This window comes from Phymastichus coffea, unplaced genomic scaffold (assembly GCF_024137745.1).
Source record: "Phymastichus coffea isolate CEN01 unplaced genomic scaffold, Cenicafe_Pcof_1.1 PCOF00063, whole genome shotgun sequence".
NCBI classification, from domain to species: domain Eukaryota; kingdom Metazoa; phylum Arthropoda; class Insecta; order Hymenoptera; family Eulophidae; genus Phymastichus; species Phymastichus coffea.
The window spans coordinates 282,084-309,572 of NW_026706874.1; the positions used below are offsets into that span (position 1 = coordinate 282,084).

Consider the following 27,489-nt stretch of genomic DNA (forward strand, 5'->3'; position numbering starts at 1 on the left):
ACTTCAAAACTAAAATTTCTATTTTGTAAAACATGAAGGTAAGAAGCTGGATACATATCAACAGGTATAACACAACTGATTTGCTAAAAATCATTTATTTATTATTGCATTTGGAAATATATTATTTATATGCAGTCAACACAACAAATAATACAATAAATCCAGTTTAGGAATAAAAACATAGAAAAAAATTAATACAAAATTTACAGCTATTAGAATTTTGAAAGTTATAAAGGATATGCAAGATTACAATCATCAGGTACTGTTAACCAAATGCCATAGATAAACTCAAATTTGGATGATAATCTTTTTATGAATTCAAGTGTACGTAAAGATGGTTGAGGTAATTTTTTTAGTGTTTTTTCTATACCTTTTCTCAATTTGTTTAATATTATTTTATCCTCACTTTGTGTAGTATCTTCTTTTGTCTTCGTCAATTCTTCATATTCCGACTTAGTCATTTGAATTATTTCTAGATCACGTGCAAGTTTGATGGAATATTCATCATTCTCTTTGTATTCTGGCCAATCCTCTTGGCAAGGTGCACATTCACAAGTGAAGTTGTATATGTGAGATAAAAACGTTCGCCTATCTCCAGCGGGAAATTCGAAATATGTATCTATGTAAGGATGAAAAATCTACAAAACACAAATTCATTGATTACTAATGATACAATATTACATATAAAAAAATTTTTTCTAACCTGATCTCCTTTTTTGATAGGTAGTAGAGCATACAAGATCACTTTGTGATTATCGCTATAACATCTACTTGCATTTGGGTAACAACTATGATTGAGTAGACTTGTAATGGGAGCAATATAAATACCTCTGCTACAGCATTCATTCATCCAGCACATGATATTAAGAGGTAAATGAATTTGACATTCAAAAGAGTCGTTCCACATCTATAAAATTTGAAACCAATACAATCGAAATATAATAAATGCAGATGGAAAGAATTAAATATGGTACTCACTTGAAAACTATTAAGATCACAAATTTTATACAACCTTAGAAACAAGGCTCCCAGAAACAAAACCCTCTCATTCCTTGTGTAGCTATCAACATTTGTGTAGTCAAAATTGATTCCGAAAAATTCAGTATTTTTACCTAGAGATCTCAAAACTTTTGCAGCATCTTTTTTGTGTTTTCTAAAAAATTTAGGTGTAACATGGCTTGACATCATATACACTGACTTGAATCCATTGCTTTTTATTTCTTCATTCTCCAAGAATGCTTCTTCGTTATCTATAAAAATATTCACTGCTAGTTTACATTATAATTCATTAATCTTCTTTATAAATATTTAAAGTTATTGTTTACCCTGAGACTCATCCCATTTCTGCAACTGAGCCTCTAACTTTTCAATAGTGCCATATTCTTTTACAGCCATAATCATAAGTCTGATGGCCATCTGTTTGGTTTGATCATTACTTATATCATCCTTTGCATATGCGTAAACTGAACACTCCACGTCATGATACTTTAACCAAGCGTCATCCCTACATTCTTCAGAGCAAAACATAGTCCAAGAGCAATTTATGCAGGGAATATTTGTCCATGTGGTTTTGAAACAGTGTGAACAGTATGCATGCAGTTTTTTAAGATTCAAACACTGGATATATGGCTTTTCTATGTAAATCACTTCTCCAGGACTAATATCTTTAGTTGCAGTTAAGTACCTACCATACTTTTCATCTCTTTGAATTTTCACCGATGAAAAGTTATTTACTGGATGTATCTCCTCTAAAATTTGAAGTTTATTACATTTGTGGTTTGCAGGCTTAAGAACCTTACACCGAGGTCCATTAATTTTAGTCTTTATCTCTTTTATTTCTTGTTCAAACAACTGTTTCATTACTAAACTAGTAATCTTCTTCAATGTACATTCAGCCTGTTTCAAAACACTGTAAGCTTTGTCTTTGTTGTGTAATACATGCAGACATTTGGTTTTACGAAGCAGCAATTTCAAGCGTAAAAAATTGCCGGTAACAATATTTAGTGCTCTGTTAATATCTACAAGACTTTCTTCAAACATGCACATGTGTAACAAAATAGAAGATCTTTGGCTGTATGCTAGACCAAGTTCCATTGAATTCTGTTCTGCAACAGCTATACTCATTGAATAAAATTTCCAAATATCATCATGATCTTCAGTAGCATGGTAATTATTTTGGAAACTAAAGTCACCCTGCAATCTAGCCAACTCTGAAACACTGTTGCTTTTGGAAATGCGAGTAATCTCTTGCTTTATCAATTCTTTAAAGTAGTTTGAGTTAATAATATCCAATACTGCTTTTTTTTCACTGTCCATCTTGAAAATTCAATTTTCTGAAATAACAATTTTCTAAAGTGTAAATTTTAATCGCTTTTATTTTGATTAAAGAAGATAATTAATTTGCTACCTACTGTTTTGATATATGAAGAAAGTAGCGATGACGTAATTATATCGTCATTTATTAAAAATGTTCAAAGGAAGAAATTTGCTACAAACAATGGTTGCATGTACGTGTTAAACTTACTATCAGCTAAAGCTGTTCTCTATTAATCGTATGTATGAAATTATATGTGATTCTAAGTATTTTGCACTTACAATATTAATTATCCTGCAACAATAAAACAAAAAGTCAGTAACGATTTGTTTTATTTTGTTTAAGTAAATAAATCTAGCCTACCACAAATGCGTATTACACAACGTACTATACGTTCTATATGTACGTTGAAGTCGGAAACTAAAATTTTGGATAGAGCAAATGTTTAATTAATTTTTTTATCGAGGTATTACTTGGTTTTTATTATAAAGTTAACATCATTAAATTAATCAATTTATATACAAATACATGTCAATTATTATGCTAATACACTTTTTGAACGTCTAATCTACGAAAATCCGCAGTAATGTTTTATGACCGAACATAACACAAATATCACAACATCTGATCACGAATAAGTCAGCTTCATTTAGTCAGGTTCTCTTTTTTATAAGAGGAACGGAAGGAAATTAAAGGAAATACTTTAGAGGAAAGGAAATAATGAAATAGAAGTAAGCAAAAAACTTCTTGAGCTCAAAATCGAAGAAAACGTACTGTGCCGGAGACGTGTACTCTCGAAACAAAGAATTAATCACGTGGTTTTGTTTTGGTCGGATAAGTATCGACTGGAATCTCAAATAAATGATCTTGATTATATCGATTCAGGGTGGTTTTCGATGACACTTAAATTTAAATATTATCTTTTAGTAAACTAATACAGTTGCACAATAATTTTCATCGTTACAAAGTGATTGTTGGTAAATAGAATTAAAATATTTGTTAAAATCACTAATCAACGTAAAATGGAATATTTTTTAAATTGGTAAAAATAAAAATAATTAATTAGGAATCTCGTAAATGATTTTGATTATTATAAACACTTATACATTGAATAAACATTCGAATCGCTGTAGTATACTCGTAATTAAATAATTATAGTACTGCACAAAAAATAAACAGTAAATCTCAAAAATCTTAGTTTATAATTGATCAATTAAAAAATGTGTAAACAAAAATTTCAGACTACACAAAAATATAAGTAAGATATGATTCGCTATTAATGAAAATTACTCGAAAAAAAAGTAAAAATACTTCAAATAGATTCATGATTTTCTTGAGCGTGCAAATTTATGGGATCGCATGTGAAGGCAAAGTGCACCTCCGTGACTGAATCTCCTGCCGCAAACGAAGCAATCCTTATTCTTTTTCTTCAGGTGAGTCGCCGCGTGAATCTTCATGTCATCAACGGTGACGAATTTTCTGTCGCAACTTCGACAGGACACCTTTCGCTCAACGTCGTTCGTTGGCTTGATAGATTGCTGTTTTTGCGGCAATTGTACAGCAGTTGGTTGTATGTTCTGAAAACGCAATATGCATTGTAATCGCGTAAAGCAATCAATTTCTTCACAAAAAGAATCTTCGTACCTTCTGCATTTTCTTGTTTTTTATCACGAAATCAGTTCGAGTAGGCTGCACTGTAACCCGAATGATCGGCAAAGTATCGGGCTCGTCAAAAAGTAGTTTGCCTTTACCAAAAAAGTAGCTGTGTAAGTCCTTCGACACGAATTCCTCGATGGTTGGTGTTAAAGCTGGACTGTCGGTGGATCCGAGTTCACGTTCATGTTTAGTATTGTTGTCGGTGACATCGTCGAGAATGTTCAACGGTTGCAAGTACGCGTATTGCACAATCGGCTGTGAAAGGTTTACATCCATTACTGTATGTCAAACGACAATACAGCGGTCTTTAATATCATCTTGGCGTACTTTGGAAAAGTGTAATAGAACTCACTGTAAGCGATTCCATGACGCGCTCTCAGCAATGTTGTCGTCCCTGTAACGTCCAGGACTCAATTCCACAATTATATACACCACGTGTTTGCACTCTCTCTCCCTTTCTTTTGGCTTTTGTTATTGTTGAACGGTTAAACGTTCTTTTCTCCTTCGAATGTAATCCGGCTTTTGCCGAGAGAAACTACGTCTACTATATATCAGATCTTAAAATAAAAAGAGACAACAGCGACTCACGCGCACACCTAGTATACGTACAAACTCGTAAAAAATTCAAATTCCTGGCTTATTTACAAACACTTGTCGCGCTATGTACGCGTCATTGTTCTTTTCTCATTGTCGTTCTCGCGGCAAACCACAGGTTTATTTTTGCACGATCGATGCCGACACTCTCATAATCGACGATTAATGGTGTCGGTGGTTGCGATGCTGAACAATTGGTATTATCCATCACTACAGATCCGGACATCAGGGTTTTTGAGACTATCTTGAACACTCGCGGAGGCGTTGGACAATAGCACACATCAGGTTGGAGAAATGTATAGTCGTTCGCTGACATTATCGCAACGGAATGGATACCCGCAACCGCAAACTTTTATAGGCATATGGGCATATGTATAGGTATGTTAGGTATGTGATGTGCGCGTGTGTTGTGTGATTTCGCGCGTCGTTCAGTTCGAATATTCAAAATATCAACCATGCGCTCGCGCTGCCAACGAGACGAACACGACAGTTGCGGCTTGTGCGTGGAAATCTACGAATGCGATTGTCGTTATGACTTTAGCCAACAATGACAATTTGTCGTCCGCCACCGGGCAATTACATTTGAAAAATGAGACGTATTTCGATGTGTGAATATTAAATGAAGTACAATGGGTTTCATCGAGGACACTATCATCATCCTCGTTACCCAGGTTAGATGTTTTGAGAATTGCTTTCTTTTGTTGCGGCTAACCTATAAAATATGGGAAGAAAATTTTGTTTTTGTAGTAGTAATAGTATTTTTAACTAGAATATATTGTTTCTTATCGTTTAAATAGCTGCTAAAAATGTTTGGAAAATTTTTCTATTTTTATGATTATACGAGAAACTTGTAGTAACATGTTCTATTACATAGACAATTGATTGTTATTAATTGTTGATTTTTTTTCAGATTGGTATTAACAATACTTGCATTTTTTCAGCTATTCTTCTTCTTGGGTGGATGGGTATTTTTTGTGAAACAACTATTTCGAGACTATGAGGTGCACCATAGACTGGTACAGCTCATTTTCTCTACCACCTTTGCATTATCATGCACCATGTTTGAACTAATTATTTTTGAAATACTTGGAGTATTAGAGTCTAGGTAAGATCAACATTTTCATTTTTACTTTCATTTTGAAATAAATTTTCATTATTATTTTATTCTTACAGTTCTAGGTATTTTCACTGGAATGCTGGCCTCTATATGTTACTGTTTATGGTTATAGTTTTAATACCATTTTACATTGCCTACTTTATTATTAGCAATATTACATTTGGTAAATGGTGCATAAATTACATTTTCATACTTAATGACAAAATCTGAACATATTTTATTTTTTTATATTGCAGTAAGGCTGAACCTCATACGACCTTTAACATTGTTGATATACCTTTTCTATTTATATTTATTCTGGAAATTGGGTGATCCATTTCCTATTCTCAGTCCAAAAAAGGGTCTCTTATCGATAGAGCAAGGAGTCAGTAGGATAGGTGTTATTGGGGTAACAGTAATGGCACTACTGTCAGGCTTTGGTGCTGTGAATTATCCATATTCGTCTATGGCATACTTTATGAGGCCTGTTTCTTATGCTGATGTCCAAATGATTGAAAAGAGATTGCTACAGACTATGGATATGATTATTGCCAAGAAAAAACGTATTGCTTTGGCTAAAAGAGGAGTAGTTCAAAGCATACAGACTGATGCCAGATCAAAATTATGGGACATGTTGACTCCATTGGCTGGCATGAAAGGAAATCATGAAAGTAAGATTACGATTATCAACTGATTGTGTATACATAGCAATTGTATAAAACATTTGGAATTTCAGATATAAAGCAATTGCAACAGGAAGTAGCAGGACTAGAAGAATTGTCTCGACAATTGTTTTTAGAGGCTCATGATATACAGAATGCAAGAGAGCGTTTGGAATGGTCTGCCACATGGAAAGGAAAATATTTTAATTTCCTAGGATATTTCTTTTCTATATACTGTATGTGGAAAATTTTTATTGTAAGTACTTTATTTTTATTTCTGTAAATGTTAAGTCGTAGTGAATTAATGTAACGTCTTGTGTTTTAGTCCACAATAAATATAGTTTTTGATCGTGTCGGTAAAAAAGATCCAGTGACCAGAGGAATGGAGATAGTCGTACATTGGATGGGTTTTGATATAGACATAGGATTTTGGTCACAACACATATCATTTTACCTCGTTGGTTGCATTGTCGTGACATCTATTAGAGGATTGCTGCTTACTCTCACAAAGGTTTGGCTAAGAATTCTTAAAATTTAGTATCTTGAATGAAGTATTATTGATATGAAATATTTCATTGCAGTTTTTCTATGCAATATCAAGCAGCAAATCGTCAAACATCATTGTGCTTATTCTTGCTCAGATAATGGTAAGATAACATTCTTTTTATTTATTCTTGACTAATGTCAACCAAATTTTAGATTAAATTAAATTTTTTAGGGTATGTACTTTGTTTCGTCAGTGTTGTTGATGCGAATGAACATGCCAGCTGAGTATCGAATAATAGAAAAAGTACTCGGTGACTTGCAATTTAATTTTTATCATCGCTGGTTTGACGTAATATTTCTTGTATCGGCGCTCTCATCTATCGGTTTCCTCTACCTCGCGCATAAACAAGCGCCTACGGAACGTGCCTAACACTCAAATGTTTCTCTATAAATGCTGTTTGGAATATATCATATTTTTATACATTCCGAGCTATCCGACCTTTTTCACAGCCTTTCTGTTGTGATCCAAGATAAACTTTCCGTTTTGTGAAAATTATAAATAATGTTGAAATGAATTTATTAAATATTTGCAATAAGATTTTTAAACTTGGTTGATTAATTTTGTCACCCTCTATTCATAAATTAATCAATTAAAATTAAAAGAATAATACACTATACTAAAGTGTTATGTTTTATCCTTTAAGATAAGTAATTTAGTTGAGAATTTACTCTGCAAGAAAACACGTACAAATGTAATACAACGTAAAATGTATATTTCATTAATTTTCGATGTCTTAATTACAATTTTTCAAAACATTGTATTGCCATATCTCCACTAATGTATAGTATAAGTATTAATCATTCTCAAAGACAATAAAAAAAATATTTATCGCAGCTTGCCAGCTGGAAACAATAAATGCACTATCGCACACACATGCAAAGACGGTGAGCTCACTATTGACATAATATATAAAATCCAACGTCGTTGTGCTTTGTTCGCACTACTTGTATAAATGATTAATTTACAAGCTCTATCGAGCTACTTGCACGTTAGATCGTAAATCTTATATTCTAAGTAGGATTCTATGCAGCACTATGTGTTACTTTAGAGGATTACAGATAAAATAAAACGTTGCTTCGTTCTTTCACTTTAAAATGCTCTTCTCTTTCTTGAGTAAGTGATGATGTATGTGTATGTATGTGTTTCGAGTATCAAAGTCTTTTAAAACTTTTTTTGCCTGTGGTGCTTTTACTTTAGACAGCTTTTATTTAAGCAACTAAGTCGATTGTCCATTCTTCTCCCATATTTACACCTGGTTTGCGCACTGTTAACACGTTGTTATTAGGGTTGTATTTGGCTTCAAGGTCTACTTTGCCAAGAGCTAAAAAAGAAGTATTGATTTAGTTATTACTTAAAGTATATTCTACAAATGTGTTAAATAAAATAACAGTCAAACTAACCTTTAGAATGCAACACAGCTTTGGTTATACCCTTAGGTGGATTAACAATATCAACACGTTCGAGCCAACTCTTAGTTTCGTAACTAGCAAGCTTTTGTTGGAGTGTCGAGGTAAGTTTTTTACCTTCAAGTTTGAATCTTAGCGCCAAATACTTATTATGTCTGTATTCAAAGCTCGCCTCATCGTCGATGTAAAGATTGCCTTTAGCCTGTCCCTGCTGGTCAGCGATGACGATTAACGTGTACGGATCGTTTTTCATCGCCTCGGTGCTACGACGAATACGCATTTTACGAGGAACTATTGTACTTTCACGTTGGAATACTGGAATCCTGTGCAACGTTACTGGCATTGTTAATTTACTTGTCTCACCGTACTTCTGCATTGTGTCAATGTCATACCTGGAAAGATTAAATAAAAATCAATCGTTTTAACAAATTTTATTGTTTAATATTAAACTTAATGTTTTATCTCTTACCAAGCAACCTTGCCTTGACCAGGGAAATAAACCGTGACTTCGGCAACAGAAGGCTTGAACACGGGTTTAACGAGAATAGAATCACCCAGTAACAGTTGGTCGTCAATAGCAAAAGCATCGGACTCGCTGGGGTAATGAGCCCAGATTGGCCGTATCACAGGTGTGCCGTTGACTTCGTGCTCACGGAACAATGTGTACCAAAGCGGTAAGTAAGAGTAACGTAAACGTAGAGATTCGCGAACAATATTCACGACTTCGTCGTTGAATGTCCACGGCTCGCGACGTTTCGTCTCGATATGAGAATGTTGACGGAAGAACGGTAACCAAGCTCCTGCTTGGTACCACCTAGAAATCCATAAAAACATCCATTAATTAAATAAAATTTAACTAATTGGTTGTTATAAAATATTATAAGTTTACCTGACAAAAAGTTCTGAATCGGGATTCTTGAAGAATCCACCAACGTCTGCACCGCAGAATGATATACCCGAGATAGCAAGCGACAGACACATCGGATAAGAGACTTCAAGATGCTCCCACTCAGCAGTGTTATCACCAGTCCACACAGCAGCAAATCTCTGCGACCCGGCGAAGAACGATCTCGAAAGAATGAAAGGCCTTAGACTGCCACCGGAACGCTTGAACAGTGCGTCATAGGTGGCCATTGTGTAAACCATTCCGTTGATGTTATGCACGTCACGATGTTCCCAGCCACCAAAGTGTACCAGATCTTTTGGCATAGTGACTTCAGGACCGTTGAACACCGATGGCTCGTTCATGTCATTCCAGATGTGCACATCGTTGGTCGTACCCTCAAATTTACTCAGATCGTACAGATCCATGTAATACTCTCTCACCTACAAAACGAAAGTTTTTTGTTATACCTTTTAAGTCTCGATAAATGCTCAATATTTCTAGTATAAGTAAATGACGAACTTTAGGATAAAAGAAATCAAGATAAGAAGATGAACCAGGCCAGCACCATCCTTCGTAATCTTTGCCATCTCGATGTTTTACATAGTAGCCATTACTCGTAGCGTCGTTGTGTAAGAAGTAACCGCTATCACGTTTAATGTGAGGATCGATAATAACGACGAGTTTACGACCCTTATCCGTAAGATTTTTCACCATCTCTAATGGATTAGGAAATTTCCTTTTATCCCAGGTGAAGTACTTTTTGCTGTCGGTATACTCGATATCCAGCCACATTACGTCCAGTGGCATATCGTACTTATCAAAGCTGTCAGCAATTTGCTGCACGTCTTCTTGGTCGTTATAGTTCCATCTCGATTGATGGTATGCAAGTGAAAAAATCTATCGAATAAAACAACACGCTAAGTAATGAAAATTTTTAATATAAAGGCCGTTATTTTGTTTATCGGAGTAGAATACTTACGGGAGGCAAGTGAGCAGTACCGGTGAGAGTGGCGAATTGTTTGAAAGTGTCCATGGGCTCAGGTCCAAGTAAAAAGAAGATGTCAATGACACCGGACTCAGACATAAAGTGAGCGTCCACTTGCGGCTTTTTACCCGAACCAGACACGTAGTTAACGATACTTTCGACCACGTTGTTATCTGAGTTAGAAACTATGTCGATCCAAGTCTCGGCTGCGTTATGCCAGAAAATTCCAGACGTTCTTTCTTTTCTACAGAAAAGAACAGATTGAAATCAGTGTAACATATTAACAGTCATGATCATTAATGTTTAACAAACTTACCCATGCGCATATAGAACAGGAACAGCACCATAAAGCGACATTCTTTCATTCACTTCATATTCGAATACATCTAAGTTGTACAGTCTGTATGGTTCAGAGTTTTTAGTAGATTTGAGAGCTAAGGAATCAGCATGTTCTGGCACACCATATGCGTGTTCAGCTCCTGGGAAGCTGAAATCCAGAGCAACAGCTTCAGGTCCAAAGGGCTTAGCATCATGGTGGCTCTTAAAGTTTTCTTCCCATGCTCCTGGATCATTTTCTGCACCATCACCAGGGAATTCAGATACTGGTTCTTCTGCTTTTTCTGCATTTTCTCCTTCTGGCTGTTCTGGTTTTCTAAATAAAATATTCATGTCAGCAGTGTTTGACAAATGAGTATGCAAGTAAGGCAGCTGTGATACTTACGGCTCTGGCTTAGTACGTAAATGCTCAAATCTCATGAGTCCACGAGCATTGGCAGAAATAACCAAGTGGTCACCAGAATACAGATCAATCTTGAAAGGAGCAATGTGAAGAACTGCCTTGTTTGGTCCATTGACAACAGTAATCTGAGATGCTGTCTTTTCAACTACATTTAGTTTGGTAAGCTGAGGAGGATATTGCAGAGCATATTCTACTTCATATCTTGGATGGATTGGATTCTTTTCATTGATGTACAGCCTGAATAAACCATTCTTCAAAGCTGTGAGATCAACTTTGTAGTAAATTCCAGTGTCTTTGTTGTATAGTTCAACTTGAAAGGTAGACTCATTTTGAGATATAGTGTCTGGTAAAAGCTTGTAAGGAGTTTTTCCTGCTTCTTGTTTACGGCATCGTCTGAGGACAGAGAAAAAATCAATAATCAGTATGTATCAATATCAGTATTTTTCAGTGTCAACATCAGTATCTTTAATATTATCAATATCAGTGTTTTTAATATTAAATAATCAATCTTATCATAAAGGCTCTGGAGATTAATTTAAATACTGGTACAATTCAGATAAGATATATTATAGTTACCTGCAAAAACTGCTCTGCTCACAGGTTTTAAAGTTTTCTTTAGGCACTCCATCAACCATGAGTGCAATAAGGAGTATCCCGATACCGAGAATACCCAATCTGAAAACCGACGTTATTGTTATAATAATGCCTACTCAGTCAATTGCATAATTAAGAGAATTATGTAGTCACCAGACAATCAGAATGTCATAATAAAGGTTATCATAGACGCACTTTTCAAGTATAACGTCCAAATGGCAAAAAAAAAAAGGATTATTACGTGAATGTGAACTAACGGACGCTGATATTATAGCTGTATATATATATGTACTACGGTAAACAAACCATTGCATTGAAAAATATGAGACTGCTGCTCGAGGAAACAACGAAATGCTAGACACATGTTCATTGTTTTAAGAAGGTAAAAACGTAAACACGAAAAATGACACGTTGCCGGCGCATGACACGTCAGTCATAAACAGAAAAAAAAGTCTATGAAGGAACTGTAGGAGTCCCCAAAGAAGCCCGCGCCACACTGTCTTAACCTCAAACTTCTATCTCAAATAATAGTGTACTAAGATATGCATGTGAAAGAGAAGATGAACAAATTGTTATCTGACAATATTAGAAACCAATAATTTGTTAATACCACGTGAGATTAATTATGTGGATGGTAGAAAACTGAATAGAAATATACTTACTGCAGCGACGAAGCCATCTTGCGCTGACGAGCTTTTGCCACTAAACTGACTGCCGTACCATACGGCGCCGCTGCCACTTGCCAGAGAAGTACCGCCCGGACGTTGACGCGGAACGTATTACGAGCGCCGCCGGAAATCAGCGGGTGGCGGGGGAGATAATATTTACCGGCGATTGTATTTTTTGGAGACTGTAGCCACAGATTATTGTGAGTATTTTTCGTACAAAACGTTTGAGCAAACGCAAGTTCTGACAGAACTTTTTCCATTCTCGCGTTATATAAACAAAAAGTGGTGTTGACGTGAATCCTTGTAATTTGAAGACTTTCAAAGTGAATATCAGTAGTAGCGTGATCATTTAAAAGTTGTTAATGTGGCAGAGTGAGATAAATCGTAGCGAGTAAAAGTTACGAAAATGGAAAAATAATAATCATCCTGATTGATGCTCTTGCAAGCTTTAAAGAAATTCAATCAACATTCATGAATGTTGAAACTTGAAGTAAGTAATAGTATTATCAAAATGTTAATGTTTTGATAAAATAATTTGTTTAGGAGAAAAAAATTTGCTTCTCTATCTTGAATTTTACTATTAAGCATTTTTACTATTAAGATTAAATAGTCATTTTACTCAACGTACACATTTATTGTTATCATTAATGCATAGACGAGATCACGTACAAAATATTGTGACACTAACAGGCTTTTTTATTATCTTAATTATAACCTTACATAATTATATTATTATTATTATTATTATTATTATTATTATCATTATTATTATTATGAATTGCTATCCTTAAAGTTATTATTAAAGCAAGAGAAAAATCGACGGTTAGAAGCTAACCGATTTTGTAAATACAAAATTAATATTTTCGAGTTTTAGTATTTTATTACAATTATTATAGTATAATATAAAGATAATAGAGCTGCAGATTGCTGCATTCGCTGACAAACATACGATTGAAATTAAATTAAATAGTATTTTTTTGTTGCTCTTTGTTTTGTTATATCTTATATAATGCATGCAATAGATGCTAGACTACTATATACTTAATTCAATTTATATACACGTACAAATTTGTTTTGTTTCCTCATCGTTAACTTTTATTACGTATTTTTTCGGAATTAAAAAAATAAGATAAAATATTTCGTTCGCAAATTATCGACGAGTATATTTATTGCACCAAAGTCCCTTAACCCTTGCAAATCCCGAATGTCGCGTTCGATTTTCTACGAGTTTTTTTAATCACGCGAGCTTGGTATTTGCCGAGAGAACCAATGCGCGCGTTTTATGGCCAAAAACTGAGAAAATCAAACGGAGATTCCATACGCGAAATTGTTTGATTTTCTTTTGCTTATCGAAAAACTAATTTAAATTTAGTTTTCCCAGCAAAATTTTGCAATTGTTTCAATTGTGTATAAGCTAACTACTCTGGCAGTATGATACTTTTGTTCGTTGCCTATTATATAAGACCATTTTCTCCCACGATTTTTTATTCATTGACAAGTTTAATTTTTAAAGGCAGTTTTGAATCGAGCTTATAGTACTCACAGAACGGAATAGTTAAAATACTTTAAAGCATATTATTCATTAGCAGCAAAAATTTTATTTTTAAACTGAAAAACGTCTCGCTCTAACAGTACCAAAAACTCAATACTTTCCTCTCGAACACTTGAATTTCGTGTTCTCCTTAAAAAGCCATTTAAGCATCAATCTCTCGTATTTACACAAAGCAATTCTCCGAAAAAGTTTCAAGGTCTCGAGAATCCAATTCAGTCGTAGATTACAATATTAACGATCTGGCGGAGAGGTTACGATCTTCAACGGGTATCTCCCAGCGGTTCTCCCATGCCTCATTTTCGAACTCTGCTTGCTCAGACATGCTTGTGCACATTGGCAATCTCGAGGCGCGTTCGCATCGTCTTGACACCGACCAATAAACAAAGTCCTTGGGACACTTAAACAGGTATCCCTGAAGGGCTGAGCGTGTGTCGCGCTTACACTTGTAGAAGACGTTACTGCAGCCGTTGCGGTATGGGAAGTGTCCTTCATCCGGACACAATGGCTTCGCAGATACCTCAATCTGAACATAAAAAATAATCGCTATAATATCTAGAAACTTAGTTCGAGCAAAGCGAACAACATTTTTCGACTGTACGTTTTTTAAGTAAAATCTAGTAATAAATCTGTGCAGGAGAGCAATGAATATAATTTTTCGAAAGATAGTTCAAATAAGGGAAACATTAACTTTCAACTCAAAATCTAATAAGTACAAAGTCAAGGAATGTATCTTACCGCGGAAGGTGGATCTCCGGCAACACGCCGTGTCCTTTTGCCAGCAATTGTACCCATGCAAGGTTCGCTGCTGTCAGCTTCAGCGAGACACTTGTTCTCCTTCTGATCGAATATAGTGCCATCGGGACACTGCAGCATAAGTATTTTCACTTCCATACCGGAACTTGTGCATTGGTAGAACAAGTTGCACAGTTTTGGATGTCTTCTGAATCCTGTTGGGCAGACCAAGACTATCTGTTCGTCCGTCAAATTAGCTAATGATGGACAATTGTCGATGGATGGTGGTTTCTCACTGGATCCCGGCGTCGTCGATTCTTCTGGTTCTGTTGTACCTGTCATAGCCGTGGTCATTTCTTGACTCGAGCTAGTAGTTGATTGTTGCTCCTCTGGTACTGGAGTGGTCGTCGCCTCGGAGCTTCCGGCAGTTGTCGAGTCAGAACTTTGTGTTGTACCTTCTAATCCTGGTGTCGTTCCTTCTGATCCTGGGGTCGTTCCTTCTGATCCTGGTGTCGTTCCTTCTGATCCTGGTGTCGTTCCTTCTGATTCTGGAGTAGTTACCTCGGATTCTGTAGTTGTCCCTTCCGATATAGGCGTTGTTCCCTCTACTTCGGGAGTAGTTTCTTCTGAGCTAGCTGTTGTCGCTTCTGAACTTTGCGTTGTACCCTCTGCTCCTGGAGTAGTTACCTCTACTTCTGGGGTAGTTACTTCTGGGCTTCCACCAGTCGTACCTTCTGGCTGTGTAGTCGAAGATTCTGCGCTAGGTTGTTGAGACGTAGTTTCGCCACTTGGAGTTTTTTGTGTCGAGGAAGAAGGTGGTTGCGATGGTGGTGCTTGTGACGCTGACGGTGGTAAAGCACCTTGCGGGTTTTCGCAATCTCTGGCAGGATACACAGATTCTGGATAGTTACAGACATCTATGGATGGATCGTAAATTGTTCCAGGTGGGCAGTCAAAGTAGTAAACGTTAAATCCTTTACCGTTGTCTACGCAACGGTAAAATTTGTCACATCGTGTTGGATGTGGATAGAATCCAGCAGTGTCGCACACAATTGTAGTATTTTTTTTCGGTGGGTTGCAATCTGGTTTGCCTTCTGCAGATCCACTTTCGGTGCTAGATGAACTACTTCCGGATGATGGTGTCGAAGAGCTTTCGGAACTTGAACCTGAACTTTCCGAGCTAGGCTGACCTGAAGTAGTCATTTGTTGAGATGGTTCAGTTTTATTCTCTTCTACGGGTGCCTGTGTGACACTTGGGGTGCTGCTCGAAGGTGGTCCTAACGTTGATCCCGATGGGGGTCCGCTTGGGTAACCATTATTACCACCAGATGATGGCGGTTGATTTGGCTCTATTTCATTTTGATTCATATCACAAGAGGCAACTAAATGAATGTAATTACAAGTAAGCAGGTTTTGATCCCAAGCCGTTCCTGGACCACAGTCGAAGTCGTATTTGATGTAAGTTGGAGGATTGCTTACGCATCTTATGAATTTACGGCAGTCGTTTGGATTAGGGAAGAAACCTTCGCCTTGACAACCTCCGTTCATTGACGGTGGCTGTGGCGAGCCGTTACCACCGGGCTGTTGCCAACCATTGCCACCAGGTTGTTGTGAGCCGCTTCCATCGGGCTGTTGTGGTGGTAAATATCCACCTCCTGGTCTGGAAGTTGATGGTCCTTCACTTGGAGGAATAGTTTGTGGCGGCTGTTGAGTACCCTGAGAACTACTTGGTGGCTGACTCGATGGACGTTGTGGTTGTAACGTAGACGGGTAACTAGGCTTCAAAGTACTTTGAGGATACTCTGTTGTATGTTGTTGAGAAGGTTGCATCGTCGAAGGTGAGACTGTAGCTTGAGTTGATCCAGGATAAGGTCGCGAAGAAGATGACTGACTAGATTGAATAGTTGGTGGCCTAGAAGTACCAGGAGTAGAACCAGGTTGCTGCTGATTACCAGAACCTGGCGGCTGCTGTCCACCTGACTGTTGACCTTCTGGTCCTGTGCCTGAACCTGGTTGATTTCCTTCAGGAGATACACCGGTTTCAGGTGGCTGCTCAGAGCTTGTACAACTAACAGCATCTTCGTAGTTACACGTTTGTAGCTGCTGATCCCAAGCAGTTCCAGTGCCACATTCAAAGTCGTATTTACGAAACGAGTCTCCTTCGTTGACACATCTAAAAAATTTATGGCAATCTTGTGAATTTGGGAAGAATCCTTCTTCTTTACATTCGGACGGTGAGCCAGTTGGAGGACATGGTCGACCACCAGTTCCTGGAGCTTCAGTGGGTCCACCGGGATAAAATGGCCTGCTCGTTGAAGGTTTTGATGGTGGGATGTATTCTGGACCTTTTGTACTCGAGGAAGATGACTGTGTTGGGTATGATGGTGGTTGTGTAGGATACTGCGTTGGTCTTTGAGTTCCTTGAGTGGGATAAGACGGTGACTGTGTAGGATACTGTGGATACTCTGGTCTTTGAGTGCCTCCAGAAGAAGGATATGGCGGTTGTGTAGGATACGATGGTGGTTGTGTAGGATACTGTGTTGGTCTTTGAGTGGGGTAAGATGGAGGTTGCGTCGGGTATTGTGGTTGCTGAGTATTTTGTGTCGGATAAGACGGGGGCTGCGTGGGATATTGGGGCTGCTCAGGTCTCTGAGTACCTTGCGTAGGATAAGATGGTGGCTGTGTGGGATACTGGGGCTGCTCAGGTCTTTGAGTACCTTGTGAAGGCGGATATGGCGTAGGTTGCTGTGAGGGTGGATATGGGTATGGTGGTTCTGTGGGTCGTGATGACGAAGGATAATGCCCAGGTTGTTGGGTAGATTGACTAGATGGTGGTCTTGGTGAGTTTGGATGACCAGGACCAGGTTCTTGAGAACCTCCACTTCCAGAAACACCACCACAACTTGCAACCTCATGCTCGTGATTACATGTTTGGAGATCTTGATCCCAAGCAGTCCCCGAACCACAAGTGAAATCGTGCCTTTGTAAGTGCGTTTCTTCGTTGACGCAACGGTAGAATTTATGGCAATCTTCAGGGTTGGGGAAGAAGCCTTCTTGCGAGCAACCTGGCGAATTCCCACAGCCTCCAGATGCACCAGGGGCAGGAGTACATTCGTTATCACCAGGCTGTTGCGTTGAAGGATAACCAGGTTGCTCAGGCCGCTGAGTAGGATAACCAGGCTGCTCGGGTCTTTGAGATGAAGGATAATCAGGCGGCTGTGGTCTTTGCGTTGATGGATAATTCGGGCTCTGAGTTTGTGGTGGATACGTTGGCCGCTGCGTTTGCGGAGGATAGCTAGGCTTTTGTGTTTGTTGAGTCGGAGGATACGTGGGTCTCTGTGTTTGTTGTGGTATCGTAGGATAACTGGGTCTCTGTGTTTGTTGAGTCGAAGGATACGTAGGTCTCTGTGTTTGTTGAGTCGTAGGATACGTAGGCCTTTGAGTTTCCGGGGGAAGGTAACTCGGCTTTTGAGGTCTAGAAGTAGGATAACTTGGTGTCTGCGGCCTTTGGGTTTGTGGATACTCCGGCTGTTGTGGCCTTTGGGTTTGCGGATATTCCGGCTGTTCCGGCCTTTGCGGTGGGTATCCCGGATTTTGCGGTTGCTGACCAGCTTGATTCCAACCATCGCCGTAGTCTGGCTCATTGCCATCGATTTCGTTACCAGGTTCACAGCATTCTTGCCTGCCGCTGTCGACGGGTCGCACGCACACATTTCCTCGAGCTTTGGAGAACACTGTGCCGGGACCACACTCGAATTTAAATGGTGTTAACGGAGCTCCGTTCCCATAATCGACGCATCTGTAGAAAGCTCGACAGTCGTTAGGATCCTCATGGAAACCCTCCTTTTGACACTGATATGTGTGCACGTTGCTTTGGGCAATGTCATTACTACTCTCGCCTCTGTAGTAGTCGTAAACTTCGTTATCGTAGTCGTAGAAGCCTGCAATAACATTTGTTTTTCGTTTTATTTTTCGCGTGCGACTGGGCGTTTAATAAACCTAACATGCCCGCGCGCATCATCAATCATCTCTCTCCGTTCGATAGACTCGTTTGGCGCGTTCGGCGAAAATCGCCAGCGGCTATGTGATTAAGCAGCGCGTGAGCACGATAATGATAGATCGGTGTCTCGGCGCGCGGTGAATGACGAGCGGCGCGTCGCGCGCCTAAGCGGTCAAAACAAGTATACGTGCTGAAACGCCTCTTTGGAAAACAGACGGCTGACAAAAAGAAAAGAAAACGAGGAAAACGACGTCGACACGAATGACGAAGAAGGAGAAGAAGAAGAAGCTGCAAGGCAATCGCAATCGTATAATCGCGTAGGTCGAGCCTCCCGTACACGCGCGGCTCGCGCGAGAGAAGGGGATATCGACTGAGAGAGAGAGAGAGAGTAAGAGAAAGAGAGAGAATTCCAGCGAGCGACGCGTTATCTTACCGAGGCCTGCCATCCGCAATGAGGCTTTTGCTCGTTTTTCCCTTTATACTCGACAGCGCGCGTGGGGCGAGCGAGAAAGGCCCATAAAAAGGGCAAACCTGTTTGACGACAACCCGAGTGAGAGAGAAAAGCTACTACTACTAGCATAGCGAACGCCTACCGTAATTGGCGACAGAAGGAGAGAGAGAGAGAGAGAGAGAGAGAGAGAGAGAGAGAGAGAGAGAGAGCGCCTAGGTTTCATTTGCGCCGATGTGTTTTGTTCGAAACTATGCCTATATATGTGTTGCACTGAATTTTAATTACACATCACAGCTGTAAAGGGTCGATATTTAATTGCCGATCGATCTTTCTTTCTCGATGTTGCTTTCTTTTTTCCCATGGGAATCGCCGCAACAAATTGTATTGAAATTGAGACACTCGCGATCGGGGGGAAAAGAAAACGACTTACCACTCTCGACTGTGCCCAGTAGCAGTAGTAGCGCACCGAGTACGATAGGCAGGTGCATGGTGGTGGTTGCCAGGTTTGTCACTCCTGCAAAATTCAAGTTGCATGGTTTACACGAAGCGCCCGGAAAAAATGGATAAAACGCGACGGAAGATTAGCGGATAGGTTATCGCTGGCGCTACTGTTGATCAATTGGGGGATGATCGGAGAAATGAGGTCGCGAGCTGGTAAATAAGAGCATTCTTGCCGAGTGACACGCTTTTTTTTATCCTCGCGAGCGCCTTGGTGCAGTATTTTACTTTTTAATGGCACTCTTCTTTTGCAGTAGTGCTTTTTAAAATGGCAACGAGTTGAGTATGAATAGCTGGCAATTACATACGCTTCTATCTGAATGAAAATTGAACCTGTAAATGAAGCGCGACCCGTAGCTATTCCACTTTCCATAGAAAGAGAGAGAGAGAGAGTGTGGAGAGAAACAAATCTCCTTTCCAAGAACAATTTGCTCATTGTAATTTCCATATAGTTGATGTTTACAGCATAGGCATTTACGTATTTTTAGCTTCTCAAGTGCGAATAATAAATAAATCGCAACGGCGCAAAACATAACACTTTCAACCTGATTTTCACTGTGAATTACTCTTCGGAAGGATGATTGATTAATCGTAGAAAAGCATCTTAATAACCGGTAATCGTTGCGCAAGAGCATGCTCGCATAAGCAGGTCGTTATCCGCAAGTGTTTCAAGTACGTCGAATTAAAGGCACAAGCACATAACGTCTTCAGAGACTGCTGCGATCCATCTTCATTAACAGCCTTCTCTCTCTCTCTCTCTCTCTCTCTCTCTCGTGACTCATTAAATCATAAAGACCTATCAGTGTCAACGGATTTGCATTTATGCATGAAGCTGCGCGTGCACGCCGCCTGTGGTTATCGCGCGTTCGCGCGGTTAATTAAACGGTCCCGCGCATCTGGGTCGATAGGGTCAGTCGGAAAGAGCTTTCTCGTTATCGCGCGACTTCCGAGTCCCATTATCGACGCGCCGACGCTCGACTTCTCGCGCTTTGAAGTGTCGGTGAGCCGCGAGACGAGGTACTCATTTGAATTACTTTTCGTTGTATGTGCGAGGCACAAAATTTTTTTTTTTTTCAACGAAACTAGAACGCGGCGATCCGTGAAACGGAGGTTCAACGACATCTAGATTGAATACCGCGCGATGATATAATTTGGGCAACGGCCGCGTATACGCAAAGCGAGCCACGGCAGGTTCAGTGCCAAATGGCGTTGAGAGCACTTGTCGGCGTACCTAGGCTGCTCGCAATTTATGTCCGTGACTCACGGCGGTGTCGCGCAAACCGGAATCTCTCTCGCGCGCTCTGTCCACTTGTCATGTTACATCCCGTCGCGAGCGCGGGCGAGCGAGTCGACCGACCGCGATCGCGCGCAAATTCGATCGGCCGGGTGGTGTTGCGCCTCCGCAACGAATCGATCCGTGCCGCGCGCGAAAGACGTAGCCGCAAAACCAGCGCGAGCGCGGCAGAGTCGAGGGCCGCTACGCGCGCGCTTCCCGTTTTCATTGTTCGTAATATCGACTCGTTGCATAGTTGATCGCTTGCGTAACGCACCGCGGAATACAATGCGTCCGGTCGGGCCGACGCGTGGCGCCGGAATCGTCGCACTTGCCCAAATTCGGACGCCCCGCGCCGAATACAAATTGAGGGCGCCGAGCGCGGTGTGGGAGAAAAGCAAGATAAAACGAACAAAGAGAGAGAGAGAGAGAGAGAGAAGGAAAAACGAGGGAGAGCGTGCGATAAGGGGATCGATAAAGCGCATCCGCGCAGAGGCCAATGGAAGCTGCTCAGGTGGGAAAAGGCGGATAAAATCCAATCGGGTGCGCGCGCGCCCGGAAAACATCGTCGGCCTGCACCCGGCACACGAAGATCGTCCGCTTGGATATGGCATTCTTGGCTCCGCGGCGCGCACGACAAGGTTGCCTCGCTATCTCCTCCGCTTCCTGCAACACCGGCCAATTATTTTCGTCGTTGCTTGGGGCATCCGCTGCTCTGCTCTCAGCCCCCCCGCGCGCGCGCGCACACGTGTGACATAATTCGCGGAGAGAGAGAGAGAGAGAGAGAGAGAGAAAGAACGCTGCTTGGCCGTGACATAACGTCGCGGCTCGTCCAAGGGCAGTGCCTCCGACGCACGGAGACGCGATTTATTGCGAAAAATCAATGGAGTCGCGAGCAGATGCGAAGTGGCGATAGGTTACCACCGCGACGCGGCGGCGGTTCTGTTTGGTCTCATTTTTATTATTTCTTTTTTTTTTCTGCGCGACCTCGCTAGTCGATCACTCGGGGAAAAGAGCCTCGTTTAAAATCGGAAAATTAACTTCCAAGTCGGCGGCGACACGGCGACGACGAACAAGGGAGAGAGATGTATTATGTATTCCGAAAAGGGTTGAAGGGAAAAAGGTGGCGACTGAGATTTACTGCTACGATCGCTGCTCTGCTTTTCTCTCTTTTCGGCTTGGGATTCGAGCGCAAAGACGCACAACTTGTCAAGAAGCTAATGGAAATTTAGTAGCTACATACCCGATGAATAATTGAAAACATTTCGCGGCGATAAAATCGAAGAGAGAGGGGGGAAGGTCGAGAAGATTGAAGGCAATGTGTCATATAAATTAGAAAAAAGAAAAACTCGCGAAGGAGAAACACCATAATAATAATTATGACTGACTGCGAAGATGATTCAGTTGTTATTAAAAAGATTTGTATGCGTAAAGAATTATTTCCGTAGACATATCCATCACACATCCAGCTTGATAATAATCCATTATTCAGTAAATATAAACGAAGAGAGAGTCGATTATGTATATGCACGCGGATAATCTGAACGTGAGTCGACGTCGCGCACGCAGGTGTGCTAATTATAACGTGACTGTATTCAATCGACGGAGTGGAACACGTGTCCATCGCGGAATGCAAACTCTCCGGCAATTGTGGATTTGCGTGGCGAAAAGAAAAAATCTCAATCGGTCTTTCTCTCTCCCACTCTTGTCAGCCGCGTTTTTTGTTTTTTTTTTTTTCTTTTTTTTTTCGCGAGTTCAACGACATAACTTTCGTGAGTGACATAACGCTCGGGCGAGAGGCGCACGAAAGTTCACTGTCGTGCGTCAAGGCGAACCGTCTCGCGGTAATTCATCGCGACTCGCTCTCCGCGTCCCATGCAAATACTTTTCGCGAAAAAGAGAGAGAGAGAGAGAGACGACCGCTCGAGCGTTGAAATTTCCAGCCGCGGGTCCCATTCCGTTCGCGGTGCGAGTGACGTGGGAGCTCGCTGCGCGCCGCGCTGACACACTTTAGCGGCCGACGCTGCGCTCGCGTGCCCTTACGCGCGCGCGCGCGCGCGCGCACGTGCACGTGAGATCTGAATAGCAGCGAAGCCGGCTCGCGGCGGCCGATCGAGCGTCGCGAGCTCGAGGAGCTTGAGAGCCACTGAGCGGCATCGAACCTATTAGCACGCGATCGCTTATCGCGGACTCTCGTACCCTCGTGCCAGGCAGAAGCAGCATCCGTTTAATGGCCGCCGATTAAGTCGAGCGCGACTCGCTGTTGTTTAACTCCGCGGCCGCGGCCCTCGCGCCGAGGATGCTCGGCCAGATAGCATCGTCAAAATCGCGCGCTTCGGCGCCGATAAATCGCAGCCCCGCGCGCTCTGTCATTAGGTGGCGGTCGCCGGGCGGCCGGGAGGGGAGGGCCGCGCGCGGGCTCGAATCATCCCCGGAGCAAAAAGCCGGCGACCTCGGCCCGCGGGAGCACTTTTCCGAGAAGGCCACTTTTCCCCGGCTTTTGCCGCTCGCGTGGATCGGCGGCAGGCGAGGCCGCTCGGGCGCAGAGCAAACGGGCTCGACGCCGGCCAGCTGATATCTCCGCTGCCTCGGATTAATCGCGCGATATCAATCATAATTTGCCGTCGCGCGAGCCCGCGGGGCATCGTTATAAATAGCCGCGCGCAATTAGGAGAGCGCTAATTTATGCCGATGACGCGCGCCGTCGCCGCCGCCATCGATATTTATAGCGCGTCGCCGTAAGAAGGCGTCTAGGGCCGCGGAAGGAAAGCAACAGCTGCCCTTGGCGGCGCGCCGGTTCAGCGACCGCGCCCTGGAATTATTTATCCGCGGGCCGGCGGAAAAAGCGATTCGACGGCGACGCTTTCTTACGGTACATCTCTCGGGCTCGCGATGTTTGCCTTGGCTCTGCCCTTTTCTTTTTACCGGCAGCGCGCGCCTGCACGACTCGCGGCGCGGTCTATTCTCGAGTGCAGCGCAAACATCCGACGGCGGCCTCTCTCGCGGTTTTCCCGACGACGGACGCGGACTGCCGAGTCGATGTGTTTTCGAAGGAGAGCGCCACGCGCAAGCTCCGCTCGCGGACCTCGGCCGTGGGCTCCTTTCGGATGACTCGAGGCCGGCCCTTCGAGCTTAACGACGCCGCATCCACGGCAAAAAGATAAGAAGAACAACAGCGAGATAAGAAAACACGCGCGCGATATTTCTCTCTTTGACTTTTATAAACGCAAGAAAGATTAACATTCGGACGCATTTTTTCTTTCGTATAAACAGCTGTCGCTCGGCCGTCAACGAAAGTTTATTTACAACGCGTCCAGCGCTGATAATCATTATCAATTTGGTTAACGAGCTCGTATTTCCCTCGGACGCGTCCGTTTGATTTATATCAGCCCGAGAGAGCAAAAAATTGACGCGGTACGCAAGGTCGCTCGTAAAGGTTCTTAAAACTCATTACTTCGGCGCTCTTTCTTTTTCCGCGAATTTTATTGCGCCAGCGGGGCAGTAAAGCCTTTCAATTTGCGGAAAGTGGATTTGGATTCGCGGAGAAAAGGTCGGCGACAGGCCCGGGACAAGGGGCCCACCCTCGAGAGCGATCGCCGTAACGAACGAGCCGAACGGATCAATTACCGCTCGGTTATCGCGTTGGCGCAGGCGCGCGCTTTTTCGCCCGGCCCCGTCGATCGCCGTGGCAGAAAAATGAGCGCCGCCCCCAGTCGCGACCCGTCAGCCCGCGGCCGCAGCGACACTCGCGAAAGACCAGTTTCTATAAATAGCGCGGCACCGAGCCACGGAATAGGACGAGCCGATGAAAGCGAAAAAAGGGACCGAAGGAGGAGGAGGGACGGCCTTGCAACGTTGCAAGGTTGCAGTGTAATATCCAAGAGAGAGTCTTCTCCCCTCCTGAACGTATCCAGCGGCTCGCGCAAATTTGTCGGGGCGTACGTTTCAATTAGACTCTCTCTCTCTCTCGGAGAGCATGTACGCGTACGGCAAATTGCATCTCGTGCGGATAAGTTACGCTTTGCAATCGGAGGAATCGGTCTTTACGTAAGACGAAAATTGCCGCGGCGATCGTTACGCGCGAGCGCGATCGCGTCCTCAAGGACGAATTCAATTTCTCCGCGGCGCTGAAAGGATAATTGATCTGCCCGTCTTTTTTCTCTCTCTCTCTCTCTCTCTTTTTATGACGAGGTTCGTTTCCACGCGCGGGAGAAATGCGTAGAGGACGCGCCAGCCTTCGAGACGAGCGAGGCGCGCGTGACCGAGTTTTTCCATTTTTTTTCTCTCTCTCCTTCTTATTCGCGAATATCGATCGATACGCGCGCGTGACTCGTCGTCCGCCGCGGGAACTGTGCCGATTGCCATACGTCGCGCGATCCCTTTTCCCCTCGAAAAGCGCTGCTTCGTGCCCCGCGAGAGAGGGAGAGAGCGAGAGAGCGAGCGAGTATGTATCGGAGAAGCCACGCACGAGGAACGCATTCTGCGCCATCATAAACATCGGCCGGACAAAGACGCGCGGGGCTCTTGTTGCGCCGATTTTTGCTCCAGATGCGCGCTCGCGCGGAACACAACTCACCTGTCCGCGGTGAGAAAACGCAGCCGAGTGTGTGCCGTTGGTCGGCGCGACCCGAATTTAGAGGCCGTGACTGGCCGACGAGGAATGCGAGCCACCCAAATCCACATTCAAATCGATGCTAAACGACCTGCGGACATCACAGCGCGTTCGGCTGTCTCTCTCTCCCTCTACCGATTCCACGCCAGTCGATTGCGATTCGATCGCGCGCGCGTTCGATCTTGCAACGCGGGATTCGCCGACGCGGGGGCTGAGGCGTCTCGCGGAACGGAGGAACGCCGCGTGCCGCGAGTGTATATATATGCCGAACGCAAGGCTTTGCCAGGGCGTGTAACGTTCATTTAAATCGCTCGCGACCGATCGTTTACTCATTCGAGCTCCGTCGCGAAAATTATCGCGGGCGTCGAAGGAAAAAAAAATAAAAAAGAAGCGGTAAAAAAAAAACCGGCGGCAGACGGAATCGGTGCGCGCATGAGAATGAGCCTCCCCGAGCTCCCGCGTGCACGTAGGAGATCCAATTGTGGTTTTTGCGAGAGAGGATTTTCAAGGGCGCGATTGCTCGGCGCTGCCTTTTTCTTTTCCGTCGGCGGTTTTTGCCGCTCGGAGCCAAAAGCGAGCTTTTTCCCGCCTCGGGTCTTCTAAATCTCCGGCCGTGTGTATGTGTGTGCACGCCAGAGCAAGAATAGGCGCTTCGACGATCTCACGTTTAGTTTTACCGATACCACTCGTGCGCTGATTTATACGTGCGGTCGCCGCGCGGATCGCGCCTTTCCGTCGTCTAACGTGAAATTAAGAAGTAGAAGGCTGCCAAGTCGTGTTTCTCCACGGACAATTCTACGTTATTAGTGGCGATAAAATCATTATATCAAATGTTCGTTTCTTTTTTCCGATGATTATCTACCTTTAATGAGAGTGTTACTTAATTTGACACACAGTCGTTTAGCGATAAAACCGGTTCTCTTTTTTTCTTTCTTTTTCACGAACGATTCAATTAATGATTATCTAACGTGAAATGAGATAATAAGTCTGATCTAATCCTTATATCTGACTTGCAGGAATTTTCAGTTCCATCACCGTCTATTTTTTAATCAAGAAACCTAGTAAGAATACAATCACTGATGATGTTTAGAATACGAAAATAAAATGTTAGCCGTACGTAAAAGAAAAGGCTCTTAAGTTTGCTCGAAGCGTCTTTCGGTTACGCGTCAATCACTCATACTAAAGGTGAATCTTAAGACTCTTACGAGACTGTGTATATACGAATAGGATAATATTGTTAACTCACGGCATTTCTAAGTATATACTTGTGAGTTTGATGACATTTTGAGTTGCCTTAATTTTTTAGCGATGAAAATATGATAGTATCAACATTATTTTTTAATGTACAATTAACGTTAGAAATGACTATTGTTCTATTTAAACATATTTATAGATTCTGTGCACACAAAGCAGACTTTATACCACTAACGTCAACAATTAGCTTTTTAAGCAATTTTTTTGTAGAATGCATATTTCAAAAAATAATTGTTAAAAATCACCCCTCTCCATGACCACTGAATGATTGTTGAGCTTCGGTCAAATTACAAATCCAATTTCTAAACAAGTCGAATAAAAATTTAAAGAAACCCCCGAGACTGAAGCAAATACTTTGACAATCTAATGTATTTTTTGACGATAGAAATAACCAATCCGTCGCCGACTCAGCACCGTAAAAAACAACATTCTCGCCGGCTATGGAGCCATGGTAAAAAGAAGCGAGCCGTTGAAAATAATAAATCAAGCGACTTACCCTCGTCGTAAAGCAATCCCGCGGAGCTTGCAAGCAGCTTGTCGAAAATAATGGCGGTGTCACAGTCAAAAGAAATAATAATAAGAAGAAAACAAAAACGAAAGTCGTTTCACTGCGCCCGCCTCGTCATAATCCTCCGTGGCCGGAGAGAAAGAAGAAAAAAGACGAGAGAACGAGAAGAGCCCGAGGACGAAGAAGCGCGCGCGAGGCAGGAGCCGCGAAGATCCGCGCACTATTTGCGCGAGTCGCTTGCTCTCCGTCTTTCCCTCGCGAGGGAGTAAGTCCCGAGGACGCGGATGGCTCCCACTTATAAAGACTCTCCGCGCGGCGCTTCTTCGCTCTTGGCTGCGCGAGGCGCGCGCGCGCGATGGTGGGGGAGGGAGGCGAAATCGCCTGTAGCGCCGAGGCCTCCTGCTTGGACGTGGCCGGGCGTGCAGGTGCGCGCGGCTCAGGGGATGCTCCTCCGAGGAACGC

The 27,489-nt window shown here is 42.4% G+C and overlaps 5 protein-coding genes across 8 annotated transcripts; 1 reads left to right on the forward strand and 4 right to left on the reverse strand.

The window, feature by feature from the left end:
• Nucleotides 1-114: 114 nt before the first annotated feature.
• Nucleotides 115-4,902, reverse strand: LOC131667084 (SET and MYND domain-containing protein 4-like). Of its 4 annotated transcripts, XM_058940282.1 has the most exons (9): nucleotides 4,323-4,902; nucleotides 3,959-4,248; nucleotides 2,843-3,891; nucleotides 2,678-2,734; nucleotides 2,412-2,608; nucleotides 1,326-2,333; nucleotides 979-1,250; nucleotides 704-907; nucleotides 115-638 (listed from the first exon to the last, which is right to left on the reverse strand). In XM_058940282.1, the coding sequence occupies exons 6-9, from the start codon at nucleotides 2,314-2,316 to the stop codon at nucleotides 228-230; spliced, it is 1,878 nt and encodes a 625-aa protein (XP_058796265.1). In that variant the 5' UTR covers nucleotides 2,317-2,333; nucleotides 2,412-2,608; nucleotides 2,678-2,734; nucleotides 2,843-3,891; nucleotides 3,959-4,248; nucleotides 4,323-4,902; the 3' UTR covers nucleotides 115-227. The 4 variants fall into 4 exon arrangements, with proteins under 4 accessions (XP_058796265.1, XP_058796266.1, XP_058796264.1 ...); XM_058940283.1 differs by having other exon boundaries at nucleotides 2,678-3,891; nucleotides 3,959-4,225; XM_058940281.1 differs by having other exon boundaries at nucleotides 2,678-3,891.
• LOC131667194 (Krueppel-like factor 5) lies at nucleotides 3,637-4,246 on the reverse strand. The gene is made up of 2 exons (XM_058940466.1): nucleotides 3,959-4,246; nucleotides 3,637-3,891 (listed from the first exon to the last, which is right to left on the reverse strand). The coding sequence occupies exons 1-2, from the start codon at nucleotides 4,244-4,246 to the stop codon at nucleotides 3,637-3,639; spliced, it is 543 nt and encodes a 180-aa protein (XP_058796449.1).
• A 149-nt stretch (nucleotides 4,903-5,051) lies between the features above and the next one.
• Nucleotides 5,052-7,418, forward strand: LOC131667085 (Golgi pH regulator). The gene is made up of 8 exons (XM_058940285.1): nucleotides 5,052-5,235; nucleotides 5,506-5,669; nucleotides 5,738-5,844; nucleotides 5,918-6,331; nucleotides 6,397-6,578; nucleotides 6,648-6,833; nucleotides 6,904-6,969; nucleotides 7,041-7,418. Exons 1-8 carry the CDS (start codon nucleotides 5,194-5,196, stop codon nucleotides 7,236-7,238), a joined length of 1,359 nt encoding a protein of 452 aa, XP_058796268.1. The 5' UTR covers nucleotides 5,052-5,193; the 3' UTR covers nucleotides 7,239-7,418.
• Nucleotides 7,419-7,592: 174 nt separating this feature from the next.
• On the reverse strand, nucleotides 7,593-12,206 carry LOC131667083 (neutral alpha-glucosidase AB). Its single transcript, XM_058940279.1, has 10 exons — nucleotides 12,142-12,206; nucleotides 11,462-11,560; nucleotides 10,868-11,278; nucleotides 10,463-10,798; nucleotides 10,141-10,390; nucleotides 9,681-10,058; nucleotides 9,165-9,601; nucleotides 8,745-9,089; nucleotides 8,270-8,667; nucleotides 7,593-8,190 (listed from the first exon to the last, which is right to left on the reverse strand). Exons 1-10 carry the CDS (start codon nucleotides 12,156-12,158, stop codon nucleotides 8,078-8,080), a joined length of 2,784 nt encoding a protein of 927 aa, XP_058796262.1. The 5' UTR covers nucleotides 12,159-12,206; the 3' UTR covers nucleotides 7,593-8,077.
• Nucleotides 12,207-12,932: 726 nt separating this feature from the next.
• LOC131667086 (mucin-2-like) lies at nucleotides 12,933-27,267 on the reverse strand. The gene is made up of 4 exons (XM_058940286.1): nucleotides 27,016-27,267; nucleotides 19,313-19,396; nucleotides 14,435-18,372; nucleotides 12,933-14,222 (listed from the first exon to the last, which is right to left on the reverse strand). Exons 2-4 carry the CDS (start codon nucleotides 19,368-19,370, stop codon nucleotides 13,923-13,925), a joined length of 4,296 nt encoding a protein of 1,431 aa, XP_058796269.1. The 5' UTR covers nucleotides 19,371-19,396; nucleotides 27,016-27,267; the 3' UTR covers nucleotides 12,933-13,922.
• Nucleotides 27,268-27,489: the final 222 nt, after the last annotated feature.